At 37.0% G+C, this 17235-nt stretch overlaps 1 protein-coding gene across 3 annotated transcripts in view; it reads right to left on the reverse strand.

Moving 5' to 3' along the window:
• Positions 1-14688, reverse strand: part of LOC127519401 (gastrula zinc finger protein XlCGF8.2DB-like) — a 90397-nt gene extending 75709 nt beyond the window's left edge. Inside the window, exons 1-3 of one of the 3 annotated variants that reach the window (XM_051907108.1) lie at positions 14622-14688; positions 13617-13747; positions 8911-11226 (exon numbers count right to left, since the gene is read on the reverse strand). In XM_051907108.1, coding sequence (XP_051763068.1) covers positions 10301-11226; positions 13617-13701 — 1011 coding nt within the window. In that variant the 5' untranslated portion in view covers positions 13702-13747; positions 14622-14688 and the 3' untranslated portion in view covers positions 8911-10300. Of the gene's footprint in view, positions 1-8910; positions 11227-13616; positions 13748-14621 lie in introns of those variants that run through there. The other 2 variants (XM_051907106.1, XM_051907107.1) reach the window with 2 other exon arrangements.
• Positions 14689-17235: the final 2547 nt, after the last annotated feature.

Below are 17235 nucleotides of genomic sequence, written 5' to 3' on the forward strand. Positions count from 1 at the left end.
AATGGTGCTGGTGATGAGTGTGCTGATGAGATGCAGGTGGCGGTGATTAGTACTCAGGGGAAGGTGTGCGTTGTGATCGGTGGGTGCTGGAGCCTGGCGTGTCTGTGACAGATGCAGACTCAGCCTTGTTTTAGTTACTGAATGATTCAGCAATTTGAAGCATTTTGAGTCAAAGATTCAGTGACCCATTCATAAACAACTGCCTCATTCATTAATCAGTCAGCCACTGGAATGAATCATTTGAATGAATGACTTACTTATTAAGACAGTTTCTTGACACCACCTACTGGTGGTTTAGTTTAATTTTTAAAAGTATCATTTCCCCCCAACATTTCTTACCATCCCATAACTTTATTTAATGCAGTTGTATTTTTTTTTTATTGTAAATTTGTAAATTATTTAATTTGATTGGTAACAGCCCTTAGTGTCTTATTCCAATTAAATTTATTGATTGAATTTAAGAATTTAAAATGAAAGATGAATCATACATTTTACATGAATTGTATTTTTTTTTTTTTTTTTTTGGACAAGAACTTTTTTACTCGTACAAGTGAATGAGAAGGGTTAATGTTGAGCCCTGTATGAAGTCTTAATGGCCCACGTTTCAGTCACCATTTCATATAGCTTGACAACAAAAACAGAAAAATATATAGATGAAACAATTTTATTGGGAATTTGGCTGTATTAAAATTATTAAAATATATTATGTGAGCAAAAAGGGTAGCAGCAGAGAAGCAAACAAATTGCCGCATAATGTCATCTATCGACAATTAGCGACATATATATATGGCGTTAAAAATTAAAAAATTGGCATTAAAAAGGCATTAAAAAGCATTAAATTAGATTTGATGAAACCTGCAGAAACCCTGTGCAAGCGGCAATTGGCAACCAGTGCAATTTCGTGAGAAGAGGTGTGACATGCACTCATTCAAGAAAACTCTTGCTGCAGCATTCTGGATCAGTTGCAGAGGTTGGACAGCATTACAGTAGTCCAGTCTGGATAATAGCTTGGACAAGGAGTTGTGTAGCATGCACCGATAGAAAGGGGCCTGATCCTAGTGATGACATGTAGCTGGAGAAGAGAAGTAGTTGAAGTACTGAGCCCCAGTAGCTAGATGTTGCGACTTAAACACCTCACCCCTCCACGACACCCTGAAGAACATACCTGAGAGGTAAGACTTGAACCATTGGAGTGCAGTTCCCAAGATGTCTTTCGTCTTGAGGGTTGATAGGAGGATCTTGTGGTTAACTGTGTCAAAAGCAGCTGACAGATCCAGCAAGATGAGTACTGAGGATTTAGAAGCTGCTCTTGCCAGTCTCAGAACTTCAGTAACTAAGAGCAGGGCAGTCTTAGTTGAGTGTCCACTTTTGAAACCAGACTGGTTGTTGTCCAGGAGGTTGTTCTGAGTAAGAAAGACAGAGACTTGATTGGAAAGGATGAGTTAGTAGTCATGACAGACACTTCCAAGACGGGTTGGCACTTTAGGCCATTAAAGTGTTAGTTCACCCCAAAAATGAAAATAATGTCATTTATTACTCACCCTTATGCCGTTTCACACCCGTAAGACCTTTGTTAATCTTCGGAACGCAAGTTAAGATATTTTTGTTGAAATCCGATGGCTCAGTGAGGCCTGCATAGCCAGCAATGACATTTCCTCTCTCAAGATCCATTAATGTACTAAAAAAATATTTAAACCAGTTCATGTGAGTACAGTGGTTCAATATTAATATTTTAAAGCGACGAAAAATTCTGCCGAAAATGGCAGTCAGCGTGGCTTGAATAGGTAGTCGGCCCTGCCTGATTTGGCAGGCTGAAATGCCATTTGTCTGTGTAGGTGCAGATATGTGAACCAATCAGGCTTCAGTATTTAAAGTAAAATGGAGTTTTCCCCATAAGCATCAGTAGCTGACACAATGCTTGTTCCCGTTATCTCGGGGAATTTTGTTACTTTGTAACTAAAATATTTTAATTGTTTCAAATGTATGCTATTTTACCTACAAGGTAAACATATATTTTAGGATGTTTATATATTTTTTTTATAAATGTTTTATTTATTTAAAATGTATTTATATTTATTATCTTCATATTTTATATAATTAGGCTACTGTTTACTTCATCACTTCACTCACTCCAGTAAAAGGTCTAGTGTCTGTACGGTGCACACATATTTATGCCTAGTTTATTTTTTATAAATCCCAAAATGTGCGTCAAAAATTGTCTATGCATAAAATGGGCATAGAAAGGTGCTCACTCAATTTTCCATGCACACACTGGGATTTATAAAAAAAACTAGGAGTAAATTTGTGAGCACTGTATAAGCAATCTACACCATGCGTACACACTCTTTTACTGAGGTGGACAAAGTAAACAAAATGATTTTATTCAATATTTATATATCAGGGCCCAGGTGAAGGGTTGAATTTGTTTCCCCCATTAACTTTTGATCCAATCGACTAAAAACACATCATAGTACCAGGTGTAAACAGGGCTTTTGTTGGTTTAGATGTGTAACTTTGTGCCATTAAACTAGGGTTAACTTGTATTAGTTTTTGTTTCGCTTTAGATCTGATGCAGCTGAAAGAGAAAACTCAAGATCTGAAGGAATTTGTAGTGAAAAATCATGGAGAAAGATCATGATTTCAAAACTGGAGAAAACTATTTTAGTTGCTCAACAACAAACAAGGTTTCCTCACAAAAAAGAGCTCAAACTTCACCTCAAAGTCACTTCACCTGCCAACAGTGTGGAAAGATTTTCAGTCAAAAATGAAACCTTGAAGTCCACATGAGAGATCACACTGGAGAAAACTCTTTCACCTGCAATCTGTGTGGGAAGAGCTTCTCACGAAAAGCAAATCTACAGATTCACATGAGAATTCACACCGTAGAGAAGCTGTTCACATGTGATCAGCGTGGAAAGAGTTTTTCACACAAAGGACAGATTAAAGTCCACATGAGAATTCACACTGGAGAGAAAGCCATTCACGTGATCGATGTGGAAAGAGTTTCAGATGTAAAATAACTCTTTAAACACACATGAGGATTCACTCAAGAGAGAACCGTTTTATATGTCATCAGTGTGGAAATAGCTTCACAGACAGTAAACACCTAAAGAAATATGCACTAACTCATGCCGAGAAGCCTCACATGTGCCTTCACTGTGGAATGACATGCACAGATGCACATAAGAAGTCACAGTGGAGAGAAGCCTTTCATGTGTCTTCAATGTGATGTGAGTTTCACATTTTAACATAGAGCTCAGGTAAATACCAATAAAAAGTTAATTTAATTGACACTAATAATGTGATCCAGGAGAGACTGTGTGAAAATATGCGCTGTTATCCCCGTAATTAAATGATGTCATTGTCTCCATGCGCTCTACGACAAATGCCTTTTCACTCTGCCTTTTATGCCACAGCAGTTATAATCAACCCTATTCAATTCTAGCCAATTCAAATCCTGCACTGTAAAACCCAGTAAGTTAATTCAACTCAAACCATTTGAGGAAACTGATTGCTTTAAACCATTTAAGTTTAAAAACAAATACATATGGGTATTTTGAACTAGTAAATTGAGTCATATTCATTTATAATTTAGTGTTGGTTTAGTCAATCATTTAGAGTTTAGGTAACTTGAATATTCTAAGTTCATTCCATTAATTTAAACTAACTGGTTTGAGTTCATTTAATAAATCTAATCAAGTCTACATAACTATGGTTTGAGGATTGCCGTAAATGATTTAAGTTGATTAAACTCAAATTAATAAAGTTACATAAGACAAGGGAAAAACTTTAACAGTATTTATTTAAAAAAATCATTTATTTCACAAAAGGTTCTGTGGAATAAAACAGAAGTGTGCTGTTCAGTCCAAATGCATCACATTAAAACTACTATCAGACTTGCACTTTCCCCATGAAATATGTGATCTAATAAGGGACAGTTCACTCAAAAATGAAAATTATCCCATGATTTACTCACCCTCAAGCTATCCTAGGTGTATATGAGTATCTTCTTCCAGACAAACACAATCAGAGATATTTTTAAAAATATCCTGGCTCTCCAAAGATTTATAATGGTAGTGAATAGGGGGCGTGTTTTGAAGCCCAAAATTAATGCATCCATCCATCATAAAAAATAATCTATCCAGGGGGATAATAAAGGCCTTCTAAAACAAAGTAAGAAAAATATCCATATTTAAAACTTTATAAAGTAAAATAACTAGCTTCTGACAGACAGTCGTACGCATCGATTTGCGGTGGAAGAGTGAACTCTGACCTGACACATGACGCAATGACGAACACAGAAGCACAGAGGATAAAGCAAAAGAAAACACAGAATTAGAAGAAATGTCGGAGGATTTTTATATAAGAGAAGAGGAGCTTGAGTTTGTTGCACAGCCCTATTTGATTGAACCATGAGAGGTGTCTAAGTTTACATCTAAGCCTACATCCTGCGTCAGACATCTCATGAGGGGTTACTTAATTGGCACAAGTCGACTTTCGCAGTATGCGTACGGTTGTCTGGCGGAAGCTAGTTATTTTAGATTATAAAATTTTAAATATGCATATTTTTCTTACAAAAACACATCGCCATGCTTCAGAAGGCCTTTATTAACCCCCTGGAGCCGTATGGATTACTTTTATGATGGATGGATGCATTTATTTTTGGCTTCAAAACCTGCACCCCATTCACTACCATTATAAATCTTTGGAGAGCCAGGATATTTTTAAATATATATCTGATTGTGTTAGTCTGAAAGAAGATAGTCATATACACCTAATATGGCTTGAGGGTGAGTAAATCATGGGATAATTTTTGGGTGAACAATTCCTTCAAGTGCCATCCAAATAACATTAAAACATTAAGGCGTACACTTTTCCCATGAAATGTCAAGTTTTAAGACTTTTACAGACGCCACAATCCAACAAAGGTTAAAACAAAGTTAGTGTGCTGCGCAGTCCAAATAACCTTAAAACAATTTCATCAGACACACATTTACCATGAAATATGTCAACTATTCCTTTAAAACTTTAACCAGCACAAATGGGGAACTTTTAAAACAAATTCTAAAAACAGCAAACTCAATTGCCTAATAGTATCAGAAACAGCATGGATTCCATATTACTCAGTCAGAAGTTCTTTTTTAAGTGCAAGCAACTTTGGCCTGGCCTTCCCATCTTTAAGATTTAGCAGAACTTTCTGTGTGAACTCAAAAAAAGAAAAAGAAAAAAAAAGTCAGCTTCTTCAGGTAGCTAATGTGAAGTGCATACAGTAGCCCAAAAAGCAGCATCAGTGCACTAACCCAGAACTTGACAGACATTACCACCTCATCTTCAAGTACAATCAGTATATTCTCTGGGTTGTCATCTTCCTCGACAGCAATGATGGCAACTGCTGCCTTTTGTGCCTGGTCAAGATCCTCTCTCTAAATGGATTGAAATTATCTTTGTTAATGCATGTCTTTACAGATCTACAAAACAACCCGCCATCATGCCATTCCAAATTCCAAAGGTTTCGGCTCAAGCAAGTTTGTCAAACAAGTGCGTTTGAACTTCTGTTTAATTAATTTGATATGCTTTATGTATGTGCATTGATCAATATTTCTGTGTGAAAAACCAAAATTAAAGTATTTTTTTAAGCTTGAAAATATACATTCCCTCCTAGACTTTCAATGGACAGACAAAATATGAAGAAAATTTGACAAAAATTTAAAAAACCTCTTTGTTCCAAAGATGAACAAGTTTTAATGGACTTGGAATTGGGTGAGTAAATGATGACAATTTACATTTTTGGATGAACTATCCCTTTAAGACAACCTGAATGCTCAGCTAGACTTTAAACATTATTTTGAACTAAAAGGTTAAATTGTTGCAATATAGTATGTCATACCTTGTGTGTGTTCAAAACATCTGCAGAGTCTTCTTTCAGATAAACTGGGTCTTTTTGCCACCAGTGTTCAACGGCTCTGTGACTTATCTAGCCAATCAGAGAGCTTGTTACAGCCATCCCACATTGGCTAATTTGCATTGTTTTACACTGTTTAATTAAAACCTATATTTGTAATTCTATTTGTGAATCCAATTACTTAATCCTCTTTTTAAATTGCAGTTTCAAATGCAATTTCAAGTTCCATTATTTATATATGAATTTGTTAATGTATTTTTAAATGATGTACTTGAGGGTTTTATGTTGTTTTTTAACAAACATTTATGTATGGATTAATATTTCATTTATAAATTCTTTTTATAATTACTCCTTTTATTGCCTGTTTAAATATAAAATAATAAATTACTTTGCAATTTATAGCTCGTCCACACGGAGACACATTTAGCTCTATACGCAAAAATATTGTATCGGCATTTCGTCCAGACGGATCCAGCGTTTTGGGAGCCTGAAACCGCTATTTTTTTAAACTGGGTGCCAGAGTGGATAAATCTAAAAACGACACTCTTGTACAATTTTATTGTACAATTAGTTAATTAATGAAATGCTTTATTACTATTCTCGAGACACTTTATGTTCTCCATACTAGATTAGGGTTATCTAAAAACTTACCTGCACTGAAAGCTTCAAATAGTCTTCTACACTGAATGGGTGGCACAATTGGGTGACAAAGCTAAGGTCATCTATACTGTTTACTCCAATCAACTCCAGTCTAGCCATGATTGAGTCCATCAGATCATTACTGAGTGGCAGCATAGCTTTCCGAACTAATTCTTTCACAAGCTCCATAGTGGCATATGCTTAAGAGGGAGAAGTAACTTCGTCCCTCTGTGGTAAAAAGAAAATGAAATATAATCTTTGAGCTTGTCAAGATATCTTTTACAGATTATCTTATCGAAACTATTTTTATCAATTTCATACACTCCAAGCACCCAGCTGGCAGTTTTTCAGCTTGACAGTTGTAAAGTAGGACAGTTGTTTCACTTTTGATAAAAATGCTAGCTTTTTGCCCTAACTGTAGCTGTCTTTAGGTGTATTTCAGTAAGAATGCATGCATACCATTTGCATGTTAAGTGCCTTTAACTTGGACCAAACAACATCTCCGACCTGGAACTGCATCTGCTGGTGTCGCAGGTTATAATATTTTTTTCTGTTTGGCTTGGGCTTGTGCAAAGTTTCCTTTACCATTTTGATGAGGTCTTGCTGACGTTCCACAGAGGGCTGAACAGTGCTAGTGTCAGGAGGTGGTTGTAAAGCCCTTTCCAATGGCCCTTTCAGTTTCCTTCCTAAAGCAACCTCAGCGGTAGCAAACCCAGTGCTTTCATAACAAAGCAACATGATGCGTAACTACTTCAAATGGACTTTCTTCCAAGTATGGTCTCCACTTTTTCACCACCCATACCACAGCTAGAGATTCTTTTTCTGAGACTGAGTAAACTTTCTCAGCCCCTTGAAGTAAGCGAGAGGCATAAACAATGACAAGCTCCTCACCTTCAGACTCTAGACCAGGGGTGTCCAAACTCGGTCCTGGAGGGCCACTGTCCTGCAGAGTTTAGCTCCAACTTGCCTCAACACACCTGCTTGGAAGTTTCTAGTCTATAGTATGACCTTGATTAGCTGGTTCAGATGTGTTTAATTAGGGTTGGAGCTAAACTTTGCAGGATAGTGGCCCTCCAGGATTGGAAACCATCAGTCTGTACACGAAAAGGTTTAGTAAAGTTAGGAGTTACAAGTACGGGTGCTTGTACAAAGTCTTGCTTGAGAATGCCAAATGCCTGTTGGTACTGGTCAGTCCAAGACCAAGTGACGTTCTTTTGTTTCAGGGAGTGCAAGGGAGCAGCTTTCTCTGAAAACCGTGTATAAACCGGTGATGCCAGCCTGCAAATTTAAAAAATCTTTGCGCCTCTTTCACAGTTTGAGGTACTGGAAATGACTTTACTGCAGCAACCTTAGTTGGGTCTGTAGTCACTCCTTTTTCTGAAACTATGTGCCTGAGGACTTGATTGCATTTCTTTTGGTTAAGAGTGAGACCAGCCTTATGGAGACATGCGAAAATTTGGTGAAGATGTTGTAGATGTTCAGAGATGGATTTCAAATACACAATATTATCAATGTACACCATGCAACATCTTCCTTTACCTTCTCATAGCACATGTTCCATTAGTCTCTAAAATGATGCTGCGGCATTTTTCAGCTCAAAAGGAAGACACAAGAATTCATATAACCCTTTTGACTTAACAAACAGTCTTATGAATACTGTCTGGTTCCATCTCTAGAGAGTGCTGAAGATTGTAGATCCATGCAATGACTCCAGGATATCTTGAATATGGGGCATTAGATAGGCATGTAGGTGAGTTTTAGAGTTTAGACCTCTGTAATCGACGCAGAATCTGGACCCTCCATCCTTTTTCAGGACAACAACTACAGGAGAAACCAAGGGAGAGGTAGATGGTTGAATAACTCACTTTTTTAGATCACAATCTGAAGTTATTACAAGCACTTGATGATTTGAAGTGGATTTTGAGCAAAGACATTAATAATCACACAAAGCTTGATGCTAATTGTCCCTCTAATTATATTTTAAGATGTATTCTTGAAAGCAGTATAGACAGTTTGTGTTTCTGATGTGGTACCAAATTTTATTTATCTTAATTTAATGCTGTATATTATGCAGCTGACGATGTTGAAACCATTTACAAGATACATACAGGAGGAAAATGCATTGTTGGACGGCGCCACCTAGTGTCCAGACGTGAATTAGCAGAAGGTGATCAGTCTTTTCCCGTTCGGTATGAAAGGTCCATTCGTTGGCAATTCGCCTTGCTTTTTCGCATTGCGCTCATTGTGAAAGGGCCTTAACATGTAGACAAATCAAAACTTCCCTTCATGCGAGTCCAGCACATGTGTTTCACAGACATGCCCTACGTCACACCAGCACGTGTACTGAAACACTCCCAAACATAGGCATATTCAAGTCTAAACCATGTTTTTATTTATAATTTTTCATTTACATGGTTGCATTTCACACCAAGACAGAAGTTTATCTAACATTTTGATTGTGAGGTATTGAACTGAATCAAATAAATGAAATCAAAATTATTTTAACAGATATTTGCTGGTGGCATTAAAAATTGCAGAGCCATTTAAAACACTTTCCACACAAAAACAGGGTCTCACATCTGCATTAATTTTAGGTCCAGTTTCCACCTGGTATTAAGATGCATTTTGGTCGATCGGATCACAAGTGGACAACGCTATATACAGGTGTAAACGGGGTGAAAACCGTTTTGAGCTTCCACTTTCGACCACTTCCAGAGGTCGTCGAAAACGCATTTGACCAAATTGCTTTCGTAGTGGAAACCCTCGTGTGGTTGAATGTGTTCGAACAGCCACAAAAGACTGCCTACTCTCCGCCTACTGACTTAATGTGTAAATATTCTGGAAAGCTTGGTAGCTAGATGGGATATAAACTCTGTTGGCTGAAGAACCAAGTTTGGTTCAGAGACAAAAAATGTCATCTCACCATTCAACAATGTTCTCTTACCATTCCTGATTTCTAACACACACTCACCATGTTCAATGTGATCTTGCAGCTGTCAGAGCAGAAAGGAAAGCTGATGCTCTCCGTACGTTTCTATGTAAATTGCACAAGCTTATTTTGTCCATTAGATCAAAAGATCTGATAAAAACCATACATTTACCCACCCATAGACCCTCCCCTCAAAGAAATCAGAACAGAAGTGGTTGAAAGTGGACAAAAGAGAGGGATTAAAATACCAGGTGTAAATGGGTATGTCTCCCTCCTCTACTTGTGGTCCGATCGACCAAAACCATAGACCGTGGAAAAAATATGGACGTAGTGTCCGAGATGTTACCCCGTTGCCATCTTGGCAGTGCTTCACTGCACGGCACTCCTGGATAACAGAAAATGGGCAAAGTGAGTGGACCTGAGGTGACATGACGGCAGCAGACAAACGGCTAGTGGTGACAGTGGTGAGACATACAGAACTTTAAAAAAGCTTAATATAATTTAAACGGATGAGTTATAAAAAAAATTCACAGTTGTAATGAAGGGCAAAATTAGCTATACAGACCAAAATCACAATTTGTACCAGCCTGTAAACATGTTTGTTTCTGCTGCAAAGTTGGGCATTTTAACATGGGGCTCAATGAGAATCTGCTCTCGTTTGGAGCCTGTCCCTAGTGGCCAGTTGATGAATTGCAGTTTAAGTCCATATTGGCTTCAAGAGAAACGGAGGGAGGTTGCCGCTTGACCAAAACACATCTTAATACCAGGTGGAAACAGGGTCTTAGGTGTATCTGCAAGTGTGATGGCAAAAATAATTTTTTTTGAGAACATTAAAGCTTCCTTCCAGAATGAGTTTTCACATGATGTTTCATGTCTGTTTCATTTGTGAAACTCATGTCACACTGAAGACATGTGAAAGGCTTCTCTCCAGTGTGACTTCTTATGTGAACCTCAAGGCTTGCTTTGCTTAAGCATGTCATTCCACAGTGAAGGCACATGAAAGGCGTATCTCCGGTGTGAGTTATTACATGATTCTTAAGACGTTTACTGCATGTATAGCTCCTTCCACATTGATGACATATAAAACATTTCTCTCTTGAGTGAGTGCTCATGTGGGTTTTAAGAGTTAATTTACATCTGAAACACCTTCCACACTGATCACATGTGAACGGCTTCTCTCCAGTGTGAATTCTCATGTGGACTTTAATCTGTCCTTTGTTTGAAAAACTCTTTCCACAGTGATCACATGCGAACGGCTTCTCTCCTGTGTGAATTCTCATGTGAATCTGTAGATTTCCTTTTAGTGAGAAGCTCTTCCCACACAGGTTGCAGGTGAAAGATTTCTCTCCAGTGTGAATTCTCAGGTGGACATTAAAGTTTCCTTTTTGAGTGAAACTCTTTCCACACTCTTGGCAGGTGTAAGGACTCTCTCCAGAGTGAATTTTCATGTGGACATTAAGGCTTGATTTTTGAGTGAAACTTTTTCCACACTGCTGGCAGGTGAAAGGCTTCTCTCCATTGTGAATTCTCATGTGGATCGTAAGGTTTTGTTTTCGACCGAAACATTTTCCACACTGTTGGCAGGTGAAATCACTACTAGTTTCTGTCTTCAGAACTCTTTTTTGTGAGGGAACCTTTTTTGTCATTGAGCAACTAAAAGATTTTTCTCCAGTTCTGAAATCATGATCTTTCTCATAATGATTTTTCATTTCAAATTCCTTCAGATCTTGACTCTCCTCTTTCAGCTGCATCAGGTCTAAAGCAAAACAAAAACAAGTTAACCCTAGTTTAATGGCACAAAACAACAAACATCAAAACCAACATAAAAGCATTAAAACATCAACACCCACCAATACAGTTTACTACATTCTATATGCACTCAGCTACTGAAAGAGGTTATACAATTTTTAATCAAATTAATTACTTGATGTGCAGATTAATTATTCAAATTAACCTCATATTAATCTCACATCAATTCTGGCAGAGAAATGATCTATCCTTGGTGCTCGCGTTTTGAATCAGTATCGCTACAACGTTTCAATATTTTAGCGAATATAAGTGAGCTATGCTCATATTCTTGTTTTAAATTGTAATTTTGGCAGCTCCTGAAATGGGTCATACCATTGATATTACCAGAGCACTGAGCAGTTTAAGAAAATAGAAAACTCAGCTCATACATGGACACAGTTATTGCATGGACGGAGCAAGAATAATGTAAGTGTCTAAAATGCATGCACACTGTTCAGTTTAATGGTAAAGCTTGCCCTCTTTAAAGTGCCCCTATTATGCTATTTTAAAGGTTCTTAATTTTGTTTTGGAGCTCTCCTATAACATGTTTACATGCATCAAAGGTCAGTCTCTCTAAATCCCTCCTTTCCACAAGCATACTCTGCTCTGATTGGCCAGATGGCCCAGTCTGTTTCGATTGGTCTACCGCTTACACCCCGTGCGGAAACAAACGGCCATTACCATAACTGATTCAGCTCCGGAGCTTTCTAAAGCTCAGCGATTGTACACACTGTACAGACAGTAACAATTCGATTTACTGGCATCGATTTTACCATATCAATCAGAGCGCGAGTCCGATGATGAAATATTGGAAGAACTAGTTATTCAACCCAAAGTTTCTCAGTGATACGCTACTCACTTTATCGTATATTATGAGATGTTGCAACTAATTCCTCTACATCAGCATTAACAAGTGTATGTTCCTCAACAAACCGATGTGTATATTTCTAATTTATTGCAGTGCACATGTGAGAACTGTATCATTAACAGTATCAATAACAGCGCATATATTAGCCGAGCACTAACGTAAACGACTGATGTAACATTAAAGTTTGTAAAAACAAATCTTGCTCCATACTTTATCATTACTCGGAGTTGTAATCTGCATTAATGGACACAGTTTTAGGTAATAGTGGCCAACAGCTGATTAGCAGAAGTGTTTCACTAAGACAGTGATAACGTGAGTTAGCTGGTTAGCTGGAGACATACACAAAACAAAACACAAAACTATGTATTTTGAACACCCAGTACAAAATATACATATCAATAATTAATCACACTTACATGTTGTGATTCTGAGGAGCAAATCGGTCCAAATACAGTGGGTACTGACCCATCTTTAATGAATAAGCATTTTGTAAATCCCATTTAGACCTCATGGAGATCTGAGAAGCAATCGTGAAAAGGTTATACTGCTGTTGTATTGCTGTGGTAATTTTAACCACTGACTCTTCACCTCCTCATCCTTTGGAAGTGTTTACAAAGAGAATTTGCTTCTGCAGAGCAGAAAACAGCATTTTCTCGACACGTACACAATATGAACCAGATACAGTGTTTGAGGAGGGTTCAAGTTTTCAAGTCCACGCAGAACGTAGGGAATGGGATTTAAATTACAAATGACTCGTTTAAGAGGCTCAGGGTCGACTCTTTCTTTTGAGAGACAATAACTTTTTTTATGATGCACTTTCAGCTTTACAACTTTGCAGACTGTTTACATTCACATACAGCTACATTACACACTGCATGAAAGGTCATTTTCAAAAATGCATAATAGGGGCACTGTAATGCAGTGTAATGTAATGCACTGAAGCAGCACAGCGTCTTCTTACTAGTTCACAAACTATATTTGTTCATTACCGCCATCTATTATTATAGCACGCATCTTGCGACTTTACAGTCCGTACAACAAGAGATTGTCTGATGATTATGTAAAGGATGTACATGAGTGGATATTTCACACGAGTCGACTGTAAGTTATGCAAACTAAAGATTAAAACGCTGAAGAATAACAGCCCTTTTAAAATTATTAATTATCCTGCTTTATTGCACTCTATATCAAACATACATTTCTGATTTAATTACAAAGATGATCTGCCATGGTTTAATCTGTCCCGCCACAGTTTTGTAATGAACCTAAAAGATCACTAATCGAACAGAAAATAAAAAAAGAACAAGTATAGAGATAATTACTCACATTTAATTATTTAATTTTACAGTTTTACATGAATGCTTTTCTTTGTTTTCAACTCAGAATTACATATGTTACACAAGACTGTTTTGGGCACTCATATGATGTCACAAAAATATCACTTATTTCAGTAGAGGCCGACATTTCAATAAGGATCAAATGAAACTAACCTGTTTGTTCCTCAGTATCTTCATGTTTCACACTGAATACTTCTTCAATCTTTATGTCTTCACTCTCCTCTTTAATAAACGCCATCTTTATAATAGTGTGTCACAAGATCTCAGCTGAACCAGGAGTTTTCCTGTGTGTTTGGACAATTTGTCATGTTTAAGATGAGAATAATTAAGAGAAACAAAAATAAATCCACTGTAAATCATTATGGCTGATTGAAGTTGTCAACTGGAATGTGTTTTCATATTATATTATTAACAATTTTACCCTTTACTGCACTTTGTGAAAGGGTCACACATCAGACAAGAACCGTCACGGCTAATGAAACAGAAAATGGCTTCCTTCTGAGTTGAGAAATAAGGTCTTTCTTTTTATCAAAACTGAATCAGAATATATGGGCTCATATATTGAAACAAATTAGGTTAAATATATCTAGAGGGTGGTAACAGTTCAGGGTTAGGAAAAATTAATTAAATTTAATTAACAATTAAACAGTAAAGAGTTACTGAAAATTAATACATAATTGAACAGTAAGTGCTATAAAACTGCTTGTACAAACTAAAAACTAGAGTCCCAGAAACGCGCTCCTGAAAGTGCATCCTCTGGTATTGCAGGATCATGATACTCTTTTCAAGAGATTCGAAGCACTGAGTGAATCATTTTTGACGTGCATTTGATTCAGTTGACTCGGAAAGCTCGTTTCGAAAAGCTCCGTTTCTTCATCACAACAACTACCAGAGACCGAATTCATGTTTACGATAAACTGATGCACAATATAGGGCGCAAAATGAGACGCACATTTTCTGTTACTAAAAAAAAAAAAAAAAAAGAAGAAAAAAAAAACATTTTCAGTTACTCATGTGTGGACGTGTTTTACTCACAGAAATAACGCTCATAAAAGTTGGATAAAACATTATACTATTACATTATATGTAATGTAATGTTAAAAAGGTCTGAACGAACTGTGTTTATTTGAAAACTTTAAATGCTTACAAAACACAAACCTTTCTTCAGCCGATTCACAACAAACGCCCAGCGCGCCGCGGTCTTATGACGTCACAACGCCACTACAAAATAAAAGTTCTGGCCACAGGCTAAAATCACAAAAGTGCATAGGCTACATACAAGCAAAATAATATGTCAGATTGATTATAGATGAATACATGCTGTCCAATGATGTGCTGAAAAAAACTGCCAATGAAAGAGTGTGTAGCACATCTAATATGAGAGATTCTGTCTAAAAGACAAAACTATCATTTTTGAGTGCAGAAACCAATTATACCAGGGTTTGATTTTTTAAGTTGTATCACAAACAAATATTTTATTATTATACAGTAAACAAGGTTTGTCAATCCAATTAAACCTTTATTAAGGCAAAAGACTACTCAACATCCCAAAACCAAACATATCCAACAATCAATGTCGCAATACTTGTACGTTACTCTCAGTTGTGCAGAATTAATTGTGATTTTTGCATGTGTGTCAACTGAGTTGAAAAAAGAAAGAAGTCCTGTGATTCTTGTATTTTCAAACAATCAAATATTTGTTTTCCAAATTTCCTTGAAATTTTTTGTACCACTGAAATGGGGGGACCTGATTTGAATGTCCCATGAGAAGTTTTTTTTGTTTGTGAATTCACCAATATAAATAGCTCAGTAGAGATGATCACAGCTTCTTCCTTGTTAATTCATAATACCTGATAAGCTCAGATCTGTTATAAATTAAGACGTCACTACTAACATAAGCTCTACTTCAGCGCCATCTAAAGGTTGTGTTTATTATGCTCTGTCTGCACAAACACATAGGACCCTATCATACACCCGGCAGGAGCGATGCAAATGTTTTTTGCTAGTTTCAGCCCGACACAGTTATCATTTTCACGTCCTGCACCACGTTAGCAGATGCATTTGCGCCCATCTGTGCGCCCATGGGCATGCTGGTCTGAAAATGAGGTGTGTTCAGGCACATTGTTGGGGCAACTGAAATAGACTGCGCCACTAACCAACTGAAACCTGGTCTAAAGTCAATGGCGCAATATTTTTTTTGTTATTTAAAGGGTGCGTTAGTAATATGCGCCTATAGGCGGGTGCACAACACACAGGGACGTGCAGCGGAACACAAACATGACAAATATTAAAAATAAAAGGATCACAATGTAAAAGATTATTATTGTGTAAAGATAAAAATTCTTTGGTCTAACCCGGCTTGTCCAGTAGATGGTCTGCTCGCGCTTTAACCTCATGCATGAGCAGATCCTAGGTGTAGGTCAGAAGGCCTTTATTAACCCGTCTAACTAAGCCGTGTGGAGTATGTTTATGATGGATGGATGTGGATGGAGACACTTTCTTCAGCTCATACTCGTTGATACCGCTCAATGCCATTATAAAGCTCGGATGCGTCAGGATATTTATTAATATATCTCTGATTGTGTTCATCAGAAAGAAGAAAGTCATATAGGGGAGAGCGGGGCACAACCTAATGCTTTATGACTTTCTCAGTTTGTGTAAATCTACTTAGGGTTCAGAGAATTTCTTTTGTTCCACATTAATTTCACATGTCTGGTTCAAATATTTGGCTTTGTTTCATTAATACAGTGTATACTTTTTTCTTTATTTACCCCGAAAGAAGGGAAGTGAAATGTGACAACATGCCCCATAGGTGGGGCACGTTGTAACATGACCATATGACAGCTAAAAATGTTATCTGATTTAATTAAAAAATATATATATACGTGACAAACTAAAATATTTTGTCAATAAAAGACAATAATTATTTTTTTCATATAAAATAATAGCATTTTTTTTATAAATTCAAATTTAAATAATTTTGAGGTTTGACAATGAACACTCTGTAAAACACAGCTGTACAGCACTGGTCAAAACAATACACCCAAACAGATGAAGAAACATATTCAGAAAAACACAGAGCTGAAGAAAACACTCCTCTCCCTCCGCTCACAGCTCTCACTGAACACCAGATAAATAGATGAGACAGTACAAATGCTGAAAGTTTCTTGAAATAATATTTTCTGGATGTTCAGGTTCTTCCTCTCAGTCTTTTTTCACCTTTTTCTCCATGGTTTCTCAACAGAAATTCATAAAAGTTGATTATGCCAGTTGTATCGTAACTGTATATAATAGTATAGTTCTAATAGCGGGGCAGATTGTAACGCAGTGTTACAACGAACCCTCTCTGTGCAACTGGACTTTAAACCTGGTTAGTGTCTTCTGATAGCTAGTGAAGCATTAAAGAACTACCCAAACTGCTACACAACAGATAGGAGATTAAAATAATATCAGATTTGTCTAATTTTAAATAAAAACAAAAAATATAGATGAAAAATTGGCTTAAGTAAGAAATTTACTTTTGCTATTGTTAAATAAATGTTCAGTGATATCTTCCAAAGATTTTTGAATTTTGGCGCAATTTTTTCTCTATATATTGTCGATATGGCGACTAGTAAATACGCTAAGCTTCTTCATGCTAGCGTGTGTGGAAATATTTAAACCACGTGTGTTACAACTAACCCTGCGTTAGTTTGTGCCCCGCGCTCCCCTACACCTAAGATGGCTTGAGGGTGAGTAAAGCTTGGGGTAATTTTCATTTCAAAGTGAACTA

This window comes from Ctenopharyngodon idella, chromosome 9 (genome assembly GCF_019924925.1).
Source record: "Ctenopharyngodon idella isolate HZGC_01 chromosome 9, HZGC01, whole genome shotgun sequence".
NCBI lineage: Eukaryota > Metazoa > Chordata > Actinopteri > Cypriniformes > Xenocyprididae > Ctenopharyngodon > Ctenopharyngodon idella.